This window comes from Anopheles aquasalis, chromosome 2 (assembly GCF_943734665.1).
Source record: "Anopheles aquasalis chromosome 2, idAnoAquaMG_Q_19, whole genome shotgun sequence".
Lineage (NCBI taxonomy): Eukaryota > Metazoa > Arthropoda > Insecta > Diptera > Culicidae > Anopheles > Anopheles aquasalis.
In genome coordinates this window covers 67,673,147-67,685,646 of record NC_064877.1, presented here as the reverse complement: position 1 = coordinate 67,685,646, position 12,500 = coordinate 67,673,147, and the positions used below count along the sequence as shown (strand labels likewise).

At 45.7% G+C, this 12,500-nt stretch overlaps 1 protein-coding gene across 1 annotated transcript in view; it reads right to left on the bottom strand.

The window, feature by feature from the left end:
- Nucleotides 1–12,500, bottom strand: part of LOC126581314 (protein Wnt-1-like) — a 23,456-nt gene that overhangs the window by 1,407 nt on the left and 9,549 nt on the right. Inside the window, exons 2-6 of the mRNA XM_050244881.1 lie at nucleotides 1,366–1,870; nucleotides 1,160–1,280; nucleotides 807–1,069; nucleotides 287–433; nucleotides 102–223 (exon numbers count right to left, since the gene is read on the bottom strand). Coding sequence (XP_050100838.1) covers nucleotides 102–223; nucleotides 287–433; nucleotides 807–1,069; nucleotides 1,160–1,280; nucleotides 1,366–1,689 — 977 coding nt within the window. The 5' untranslated portion in view covers nucleotides 1,690–1,870. The remainder of the gene's footprint in view (nucleotides 1–101; nucleotides 224–286; nucleotides 434–806; nucleotides 1,070–1,159; nucleotides 1,281–1,365; nucleotides 1,871–12,500) is intronic.

Genomic DNA, 12,500 nt, shown 5'->3' with positions numbered 1-12,500 from the left:
GAGAGAGAGAGAGAGAGAGAGAGAGAGAGAGAGAGAGAGAGAGAGTGTAAAGGTATTTCAGAATTTTCCCCTTTTTTTCGGTTTTCGGTTCCGTGTATTACCTTTCATTTTCCTCACAATAGTTGGGCGACTCGGCAATGTACACCAGGTCCGATTTGTTCACCTTCTTGTACTCGAGATCCTTGCGCATCAGCTTCTTGATGATGCCCTTGTTTTCAACGGGCTGCGGATGGAAAACGATGGCTTGTAGGGGAGTGATAAACCTTAACCAGGAGTACTATTTTACCTTGACTTGTGCTGCCGCATCGAACATGGAGCCCAGCGTATCGGCGATCAGCTTCATCGACGGTAGCCGTCGCCAGCAGACGCGTGTCGTACACGAGCCGGACATTCCGTGGCATTTACAGACCTTCTCCATTTTGGAACGCAATATCTGATGGTATTAGAACGAGACAAGCAAATGAGTCAGCTTATGGATGGTCTCATTCACTACTCGGAGAGCACGGAATAATGGGACACTTCATTTCCATTGATCGTAATGTATCAAAGTTGAAATTCTAATTAATACTTTATAACAGCCAATTTAGCATATTTTTTCTCTAAAACTTGATCCAATCATTCAAAAGCATAAACCTACACCTCTGATTAATTTAGTAAAAATAACTTTAATTTGACAAACAGTATATTGTTGCATTCGCTCGCCGGTTGATCTTACACCAAAATGTAACATGTTTCACATTCTCTGGACATTCGAGCCACTTTCTAGTATCGAGAACCCGGCACCGAGGGGCCCAGGACTTACGTACTCGTCGTGCCGCTTCGTTGTTGTGCAGATTCATCAGCCCAAAGCTGCTGGTGCGGTTCTCCTGCGGATCGGTGAACAGCCGGGCCTGCTTGATGCCATGGTTGATGTCCTCCGAGCAGCCACCCCAGGTCCATTTGCTGTGCTTTTTGCGCTGGATGTGGTCACAGTGGCAGGTGGTCAGCTCACCCTTGGTGCAGTAGCGCGTAATGGTCCACGCGAGTGACGCCGAGTTGATGGCACTAAGGTAAGCCGTCTCGCGGTTGCCTACAAGCCAAAACGGAGCAGACAACATTGCAGATGGTCATTCATTGTCTCCCTCCCCCAACCGCCCCCCCCCCCAAGTTCCCTTCTTACCTTTATCGTCAAAGTTGCCGTAGAAGATGGCATTGCCACGTTTGGCCGAACAGTTCCAGCGATTGTTTTGGAAGTACGTTTGGCACTCGTACTTGGCCGTGTTGGCCGCATGCACGATGACCTGTGGGCCGAGAGAACCGAGAAAGGAACCGAGTTAACCGACCGAGCTAGCAAAAAGGGGACATGCTGCGGTGGCCGTTGCATACCTTCAACAGTTCCGGATTGTCGTAGCATTTGTCACGCTGCTGCGGCGTGAAGAAGCTGGTATCACCGCAAAGCTCGAAGCTGCGGTTATCCCGATGGAAGTGAACCGCATCCAGCGACAGGTCAGCGATGCGCCACCAGCTCCCGCTGGTTAACCCGTTACAGTACACCAGCAGCAGCAGGCACAGCTGCAGGATCCTACTCCGGCCATCGGTTGGCAAACTGGCACCGAGGGGTCTCCTGCACGCACGCACCACCACGGTCGGTGACACTAACGCCGGCAACGCCAGCAACGTTCGCAATCGGTACTCGGCAGACATGATCATTGCTGTGATTCCCGGCTCTAGTGCATTCGGTTCTGACGCGTGGCTTAAAACGCTCGACTGGCGAAGATACGGATTCGTTTTCCACGGGACACGCTTTTGGGGACAGAAGGAGTAGCTTCAGTTAATTATCAGCATCATGGAGCCTATGCTCCTAGAAGCTATCGTTGTCCTTAGAGTAGTTCTGAAATCAAAAGGAAGAAGAAATGTTAAGTAAATAAGGGACCAAAAGTAGGGAATTGGAGGCCATTTTAAGGCTTTGCAGTGTAATGATCCCTAGCAAACCAGTGCTCCTAGTGTTTCATTTAATAATGTCAACCAGGGATGTTCAATAACATTACGCTGACCGTGTTTGGCCACAGTTGGACGGTCCGGAAATCGTCCGTTCGTTCGATGATTTCCACTACGCCGATATTCGCTCATCATTAAGTCTTCCCTCCAAACATCCGATAATAACTTCCCCCGATGCTGCTGCTGCTGCTGCTGCTGCTACTGCTGTGGCACGCGCGTCTGGACAGTAAAAACACATGTCATACTCCGGAGCGGTGTGCGGAGCGATGGAAACGGGGAAAAACATCAAATACCCGATGTGTCCATCGATGGTCCGATGGCGTATTGGCATCGGTGCGACGACGACGTCGCAGATGGTCGCACTATAAAATTGACTGCGCCGGAATGGTGATCGTAAAATTGCAATCAAAAGGCCACCCTGCCGCAACCAATCGAGTTCTCGAGCGTTCGAACGGAGTGACCATCGGGTTTGGGGGGGTTGCTGCAGCATAGCAACGGAGCGGATAGCGCACCGGCTACCGGCAGCAGCACAGACACGGCCTACTTGTGTTTTGATGAAGATTTTAATAAACCTATTTGCATAATTACAGTTTTTGGGGGAATTAAAGTGTGCCATTTAAAATAGAAACCAGGCAACACGCAGCGGCTGCATCGTGAAAGTGTACCCAAAGCATCATCTTCATCGTGATCGGGAAATCAACGCAAGTTTCTTAATGTTTGACCAATAACAACGTTGTTTTTTTTTTTGGTGAGAAGTTTTAGGACAGATATAACGATGGCAATAATTTACCAAATCAAATACAAAGACACGTTACAAATTAAACTTAAAGAATCGAGTGTAACACTCATTAACGATTATTAGTTATCATTAGAATATTACTAAAACACCATCCTATGCCAGTTATTCCGATTGAAACTCATAGAGATTTGCATAATGATGATAAGAATTGCCTTCATTCTATGCTGTACCTTTGTAGAATATTAGATTGTACTCTAGAACTTATTTGGAAATCATTAGAAACACATTAGATTGGTTGGCAAAATTGGTTACGAATATGCGGAAGTTAATATACAGTAATTTTCTCTTTTGAGCCAACATTATTTGCTTTCATTACTATCAACATTCATTTGAACTCAATGAGTAATCTTCCATTTAGTTAGACAAAGTAAAAGTGATTCAAAAGATCACGGCTTTAAGAAATTTAGTGTTTTGTTTGGCTGTGTTCTTTGGAAATTGAATGAACATTTGATAAAAACATTGAGTAATTATTAACTATCTGTATTCTTTCAGAATCAGTACAAAGCACAGCGTAGAGCGCCGAACGCTTCGCGTCTCGTAGTCGAAACATGACTTCCATTAAATCGGTTATTAAAATCCGCATCCGCAAATTTGATTGAGCGAATCAATGAATGCGGGCGGGGTGTATTTGGTAACTCCTTCCCCGGGTAAAATCCGATCGCTATCGTTCGAGATGTAATCAACTTCTCGGTTTATTTATCAACAGCCCAGTCAATCCCATTCCATCTCATCGGCTTCCAGAACTCGCTCGCTAACGGAGATCGAATGTGTTTCCACAGTGAACCGCGTTGTACCGAATCCTTTTGGAACCGCCGCTCGGGCTTGTAATAGAGCCTACTCGCATCATAACATTGAGTCTGCCCTTCATTCGGTTGCTGATCCATTTTTCGGATGGAAAAACAAACAAATTTGAAACCACCGGCGATGGTGGCGTTCTCGGGTTTGAATGCCTCCCGGGGTTCCGCATGCCCCCCCCCCCCCCTTCGGGATGCTGTAATACGTCGTAATAATATTAGACGGATTAGATATGTTTTATGTGCGCCCTTCTTCTCGTTTCCATTTTCTTTTCTTTTCGGGGTTTTGGTTTTCAGTTCGGTTCGGTCTAGATCACAAGAGAGGTTGCAGGAGGGTGTCGCCGCCAAGGATACGGGTCTTTTAAAGGGGCCGAGGGGTTCGTCGCCTAAGGTGACGAACGTTAAACTCAACGGAGGCCTCACACCGAACGCCGAAAGATGTCACCACCGCGAGACCGGACGGGGAACAGGATGACAATAAATAAAATATCAGTTCACGTTGGTTTGACGACAACGACGACGACGACGACGACGACAACAAACAAACAAACAACAACACGACAATAACCCGTGAAATCCCTCGATGCGGTGATGCTAGTGCGATGTTCTACACATCAGCGAGGGATCAAACGCTAGAATGGATGAGCGAACCGAATGCGAGAGAGAGAGAGGCCCTAAACGACAACACGTGCGTCTCGTGATCTTTTGACTTTCGTGAAGCGTTTCCGTCGGTAGTCGAATCTCGAAATGTAATCCAAACCGAGCGCCCTGTGTGGAAAGGCTTCTTCTGCCTTCGAACTCCGAACGCCGACACCAAATGTGTTGACAGAAACCGAGCCCAGAACCGATAACCTCCCCCACCGGTTAGTATCTAATCCTTCCCCAAGTATCCTTGGAAGCCTGTTCGGTTCACCCACGACAAATCGCACACTGAGCCCACTGTAGATGTGCTGCTTAGGAGGCACTAGCCTTAGCCTTATCGATACGATGAGCTCCCCCTCTTTCGTTGGGCTCGTTCCGCTGCTGCTACACAGCCAATTGCGCGGGGGGATGGTTCCGATTGCAATCATATTTATTTATTTGCCTTCGCCTCATGCTCCAACGAGCATCGGTTGGAGTCAGCAGTTTCTACAGGGGGTACATGGGGAAGAGACACCGCTGCTGCCGTTGCCGAAGACACTCACGATGCATGATTTATCAAGTGAGCCGGAACGCTGCAACGGAACCGTTTAATAAAGTATTTATGCCGGAGACCAGTTGCGAAGGGTGCGTGTCCTTTGACGTCGTCGTTGTCGTCGGCGGCATCAACACTGGCTAGAGAGAGAGAGAGAGAGAGCGAGAGCGATCCTGCTAAGTAAGGAGTGGGCCCTCCCACTACTCTTGTGGCAAGAAGAGCTCACAGCGCTCTCTGTGTGCAGTTGGTTAGTGTTTGCACAGCCTAGATGCGACTCTAAGGTGGAGTGGAGCAGATTTGATGACGACGCGTAAACATGAATATTTAAACTTCCATTCCTTGGCCTGGCCTGAGGACCACGAGCCGCTAACGGAGGCTTAAGCAGGATCGGTGATCCAAACAATATGAGAGGCGGCTTACGGCGGGATTGGTTTGGTTGCATAGATGACAAGGATTTTTCTTCCTTTTTTGGTCTCCTCAGCTCTTCGATAGCCAATAGAATGGAGACAAAGGAAGTAACCTCCTTCCTAGTGAGACAATGAGCAGTATCGGCTTGTGGTTTTGTTGTTCGGTTGGCTTAAGCATGTTTCTTCTATTTAGGAAAAAAAGTTGTTAGCCCATAAGCATGATTATATGTAATTGTATTGTAATGTTTTTTGTATAAAACAATGCAATAAAACTTATGAACTGGTTAAACCGATTTGGCAAGAGTAATGCTGGCTAACAATGACAAAAATTAAAAATGAGTTCTAGCAACAGAATTTTGAACTAACAGTAGAAGTAAATGTTCAAAACAAGGATAATGTTATTGAATTAAGCAAGCTCACAAAAGTAATGGAATGAATTACAAACACTGATGCCAGAGGTCTCGCTTTACCAAAACATTTTCAGGGGATGTAGATGGATCATTTTCATTGAGGGGGCTTCGCTAATTTCTTATCAAAACACGGATCATTTTTGACGATTTTTTGTGTCGTAACCATTCAATTTTAATCTTTCAAATGAATGGCATTTTAAACTACAACTTTTGAAGAATATTTCGTTCTATTTTGAGGAAGATTTGTGAAAAACTTCATCCATTGCTTCAAATTTAGGCAGTCATATCTTCGAAAAGATACTTTTTCCGGTGCTCATCGTAGCTGCGTGATAGGTTATCAGAAAAATACAAATCGAAGCTCGTTTGAAAGATTATAAGTTTATCTAGGTAGTCTCGTCGAGTTTTTGTTGAATTTTCTATTTTTCGGTTTTTGGCAGATTTTTGAAGTTGAAAAACTGATGCTGTTTGCCATTTTGCCTAAAAACACGGTTTTTAAAGATTTATTAAAAAAAAGAATCAACAATTTTCATAAAATCTTGACGGAACTACGTGGCAAAGAGTGTACAGATAATGTGTTAAAAATTTCGAATCGATCGGTCCAGTGGTTTCTACGGTACGATGGGTACCGACTTTGAAAACGTTGGTTTTGGGAAACGCTCTTCAAAGTAACGTGCTGTATGGAGCCTTGTATGAAACGCGGATTTAAACAAATCTGTAACTTAGTCAGTTTTGCTTCGATTGATCCAAAAAAATAACACAATATTCCTGAAAGGATAAGCATTCAGGGGAAAATGTTAAATATAATGTGTCACAAAACAAAATTTAATACCGAAGGCCCCCCTTAAGGATCACCACCTAAAAAATGGGCAATTTCAATTCCTTCCGTAGGTTGGCATTTTTTATAATAAAAAACATGGCGCATAAATCCCGGTTTCGCTGCTTGCTACACATAAAATAGCAGCAATCCTCGCTTCCACTTGAGCGAGACCACTTCTGAGAAGCATTTCCAATCCACCACACTCGTCGGTGCGAAGTGTTGGGCGCGTTCGTCCATTCAATGAAACTAAATGAGCTCCGATGAATTGCGACCGATTAGATATCATCTTTCACGCTTCCGTCACTTGCTCCGGCCGTCGAGTTGCAGAAGCGCATTCGAGCACATTAATTTTGATTGAAAATGATGAAAAACCGCGAATCTCACGCGTAGCAAATCTACGAATTGTACGTTCGTCTGATAATTCAGTCGCGTTTAGTGGGAAATTTCTTGTGAATCGACATACGCCAAAGGCATGTGCATATGTGGTACAGGATGGATGATGGTTCAGAAAACATTGCACCCGCCATACGCAACGCAAACCGCCTGGATGCTGGAGGGCACCAGAACGGAGGAGAAGAACGAGAATGGAATGCAAAGAATGGAGCATAAAGTGCGGGAGCCATGTTGCGATGCTCTATCGGTGGCGACGTATGAGAAGGAGTTGGATGGCATGGCATGGAATGGAATGGAGCTGTGCACCAGTACCAAAAGATATGCTACGGCTGGAGATGCTGGATAGGATGATGATGGCTGCTGATGCTTTCCGGTCGTCTCGGCTGTCTCGCGGCTTCCCGAGCTAAATAAAATATCAGATTTCAGGCAAATCTTTTTTATGACGCTTACGCCGCCGCCCTGCTTCATCTTTCGCTGGCACTGCACGATTATTAGGCTGCTAAATCCTCCCTCGGCAGCCAGCCTCCGTGGATCATGTGTAGGTGTGCGGTAGAGCCAAGAGCAAAAACAAAATGTAAAAAAAACGCTCACAAACACTAGGAGCCGCGCATAAACTGTACATAGGCAGAAGCATAAACAATGTAAGCGTTATGAAAAGCAGCATCAGGCGTACGGCATTCCACGCGACGGGAAGCCCAGCAGCAACTCTCCTTCAAGAGGGATCTGTATCAGGATGGGACGAAATGGGGGAAGGCAACAACAAAAAAATAAAAACAACAACCTGGAGCAGATTTTAGAGATCAAATCCCGGCCCCCTTCGCTTCTGTAAGCGAATGGCCCGGAGGGGGCGTTGTTCTACGCAAAGTACTACGTTTACGATAGGTTTCATTATTTGCGAAATAATTGGCAGAGAGGCCCGGCAGCGCGATTCCAACAAATCACAATCACAGCAAACCAGGACGGGCTCTAGACTGCCCTAGAGAGGGGTCCGACATTTTGGTATCCGCCGCTCGTCACAGGAGAGACGAAGTCCTCGCGCGAACATGAAGTAATTGTGTTGTGCATGCGTGTGTGTTGGTTTGTTCCTCGATTGAAGGTCCCCTTCATGTTCGGGGTAATGAGGGTAATTTGGATTGTTAGCAAATTATGCTCGCCACCAAGTGGCTGCAGGTCGGATTGTGGAAGCGGGCGGCTGATTGAGTTTGCTGCCGGAAGAGGCATCGCCATCAGAATCCGATCCGATCTGAATGGCGGTAATGGCGGTTCGGAGAGGCTGTGTGGCTGGTTTGCAGGATACGCCGTGTTGACGTTTGAACGAATTGGTTAAACTGTTGTTAACTGTTGAAGGAGGTTCTTGCTCACCGTGTGCTCTCATTCGTAAATATTACGATGGATTTTTAGCTATAATCTTTGCTGTTTGTAAAATACCTGGCAATATTATAAGCGTTTATTTATTTATTTAACAATTACAAGCCAAATCTGCGGTTCGTGTTTTCACTGTTTTTTTTGACAAAGATTAGAGATTATAAAATGAAAGTCTTGCGTCTCATTCTTTGTAAAATATGCTTTACAATTAAAAACGTAGGAAAGTATCCAATTAAATGCACAAAAAGTGGCAATTAATTCCGGGGTGTTATAGATAGCCTAAGTAAACTTGTAAAGTGTAATTTATTTCCCAAAACATTAGTAATAGAAAAAAAAACAAGGAGAATAATTTTGAATCACCGGTAGTAGAATAGCCAGTTTTCGAAAAAAAAATGCAAAAATCTTGCAATAGCAAAAGTGAAACAAGAATTAAATATTAGAAAGAAAAATCAGTCACTCTCGTCCTCAAAGTCCTTCACAAGTCGAGAAAAATGAATGAATAATTGTTCTCTTTTGCCATGACAGCTCAAAAGAAACGATAAGAAGCACAGCACGACACCGTTTGCCAACTCATTAGTGAAGCGTTAACGTATCCTCTGGCAAATGAAAACATAAACTAAGAACTGACGACAGCAAAATGGTGACTTGGCATGCGGTGACACCGCCACACGTAGCACCCTAGTTGGTAAACACAAATAACTTTGCCATTTTATGCTCATAACCACCCTAGGTACCATCCTCATTACCCGCTTTGACGAATGACGCACCGCGCTTATGGCGCATTGGGTGATTGAGGAGGGAGTTTTAGTGAAGGAAACAGTTATACCATTCCATTAAACGCTGATGTGCGTTCCGTTGTGGGTGGCACTCACTAATGAGAGGCTTATTAACAGCCCACCTGCCTGTCAGCCAGGTGGCTCCACCGGCTAGGGCGCGCGCGTGCTCATAATCGTACAAGTGCGGGGAGTCGCTCTCACGCGCATACAAGCAGCAGCATCCGAGCATGATCCGAGCTGTCAATAGTAAAATGTGTCGAAACGGTCCACGCACGCACTTTCCTCCGAAACCCCGTCGTCGTCGTCGTCGTCGGTGGTCGGTGTGGTCGACGACATAATGAGGCAATTTAGAAGGGGAGGATGAGGGCTCGTTTATATGCAATGTTTCATAAATTAGCAGCAAACATCATCCCCAGCGTCTTCGCTTCCGAACCCGGTGACAATGTGCATGATTTGGTTAATCCGTCTTGTGTGTCTTGTGCCAAGGGAGGGCCGCTGTCAAGGCGGAAGACAATGACAACGAACCGAATGGGCAACGCGAAACGGAGTTCACATTCCGTCAGCTGCGACGGCGGAGACGAAGGACCACTACTGCACTGCCATCAACTGGGCGCAAGGCCCATTAAAAGCAATCTCCAGCTGAGTGAGGCAGGTGGATGATTGAAAATTATCTGCAATCGTCCGTCGTGTGCCGGGAGACTGGAGAGTCTCCTAATGATGCAGGAGCAGCAGCAGCAGGAGCTACTCCCCGGTTCCCAGCCTTCACTTCACCCGGGAGTTCATTAAACGTTGTAATGAATGTTAATTAATTTTAAATAATTTCTCTACGACCTCTCTGATTCAATAATTATAGGAAACGGTCCGCATGAGACTGAGCAGAATGGTGGCACCCACTCGGAGAGGAGCAGCGCCCATCAACCTGTCTGATGCCACGTACTCCAAAAGGAATTGCTGCTGGATGCAAAATGAGGTGCGCATGTGTGTCTTACCGAACGGTAAATTACACTGGCGCACCGCACTCTAGGTACGTCGTCATTTGTGGGGTCGTATTTTTGGAAATATCCAGCCAAACCAGCCCCACCGGATGGTCGGACTAGTTCTACGACGGACAGCACCACCGCAGCCGCTATATCTTCTCCGCGCTACGGTGCGCCGCTGGTCAGAGAGCCATTTTTGTTTATATTTACGATTGGAGAAAATCATAAAAATATTTTAATCTCAAAGGTTAGCCATGAAGTCCGGGTGCGCCGATAAAGTGCGCGGCGGTGCTTCCGCAACCGACCAGCACCAGTCTTCTGTGTAAGACATGGACCGCACCTTCACCGTACCTTATTGCGGTTTTAATGTGGGCCCTCGCTAATTAACATATGCCAATCGTTGGCGTCGAGATGATTGAGAACTTGAAGCTCGAAATATTGGCCAAGTGGAAAGGGGGGGGGGGGGGGGCGCACTTGTGCAAGGACGCGTTTGTCGGGTTTTTTCCTTCTTCATCTTGTGGCAGCGCGCGAGCTGCTCGTGATGATTGACACGAAACTGAGCCGGTGTTGCGAATGCGGTGCGGAGTTTATTAGCAGTCTGGTGGAGGAGATTAATTTTTTGTAGGAAAAACACATTGGGAAATATTGTTGAAATATGATCCAGAGGGAAGCTGTACTAGGATCTCAAGAGTAATGCGATTTTTCTCTAAATGTTTAATCCAAGTATGTGGATCGATCGTAATGTGATGAATGGTTATCGATCGAACTGGTGTTTGTGCATACAGTTTGCTGTATCGAGACAAGGAGACTTAGTAAAAAATGAAGCATCAAGGTCTCAGTGTTCTGTTGTCGTTTCAATGCTTTGATCGCTTGTTAAGCAGTATAGCAATAATAACACAGCAATAGTTGGGTAACTAAAACCTAATATCTCTAATGCTATTGATGCGTACAAAGGACATCTTTTGTTTCAGTTTTCTTATGAAACAGCATGCTAATTCATTTTTATTTTATGATTGTAGATCACTATTTCTTCTTTCCAGTTGAAAGATACTATTTTTTTGTCGTGCTTTGTGGTGTCTTCAAACTGTTTTTTTTGTGGGGTGATTGAAAGCCAATAGTGGTAGAGGCAGTAAAATTACCGATCATCATAAGGTAAGAGAAAATATAAGAGAAAGCATTCTAATCAATTGCTCGATTAAAACTGTAAATAAAAAGAATAACGAATATTTGTTGTTAAGGACGACAAACCCTTTAGTGAGTAGTGCGCATAAGTGAACAGTTTTGACTAATAATCAATTATACAAATTATATTTCGTGATGTTAATGACGATGTTTTTTTGCCAAAGGATAGTAACGATTTTATTGCATTGAATTGACTGTTACATTTCCAGAAACATTATTATCAGTAGAATCTTGATTGTTTCAATGAAAGGTGTCCAATCAAAAGATGTCCAATCAAAAGACATGTCGAAGATCTTCATCAAATTACTCCTTAAAAAAGCGAACATTCGCATCAAAGTATATGCCAACATGTGTCACTGATCAATGACTCTATTATGCGCATACTTTTACCCATGGAACATAGCACACTCCATTAATGCCCAAGCTACCATGTCCGGCCACCGGCGCATAATAGAGAAACTAATCTTTTTGATTGGGAATTAATATTCCAACGGACAGACGGACCGACGGACGGAAAGGAAATGATTATAATTCAATCGATCGGTACGAGCGGACCATCGCCTTATCCCGGTTGACATTTTCCCGCTACTCCCGGGGCCCATAATCATCCGTCCGGTGGGTTTATGTGGCGAAGCATAAAATTCGATCCAAATTTGTGCCAATTTCTCTCCACCATCTAGCCCCCATTAACCCGTTTTAGCGGTGTGGCCACCCAACGGATCTCGAACGCCGCGCCCAGGCCGAATCACCGGAATGAACTTTTCATCGGAAACCGCGATGAAGCGCGAGGCTGGGGCTGAGGTCCTCCTAAGCTGAGGAAGGGTGGAAATGGTACGGAAAGACACACAGACACAGACACAAACGCACTCGCAAAACGAAAACGGAATGGTCTCTCGCGGATCGTTAACACAAATTATCGCGGCAATATTGCTCCCGGATATGAGGAGTCGGAGGTCTGGCAGGGTGACTAGCGACCGCGTGCGCTAGTACGAGCCACAGCCAACCGAGCCGCAAACCAACGGCAGCAAAGGCAGCCAACGATTAGCCATTCGCGGACAACCACCGCGGTGCACCAGTCGTCGACGATCGAGATCGAGATCAAAGTGAAGGCACCGCGCGGACGCGATCTCAAACCTGATTTGCTGTAGCTCGTCGCCACCGTCGCCGCCACCGTCGCACACGATGTTATATGAGAAACGCACCGTAAAAGGAAGGGAAGAAATGGTCCCCTAGGTTCCCCCTTACAGACTCTGTTTCCCGCTCGGCATCGCTGAAGAGACATTGTGAGACCGATCAGCGGAGCAGCCAAACAGACGGATACTCAATCGAATCAACAGATGGGAAAAAAATCGAAACACGCAACATAAGTTGCACGACCCAGGATCGAGAGTTCCTCCTGTGGTCGGTGTGTCGACCTTTCAAGAATCGG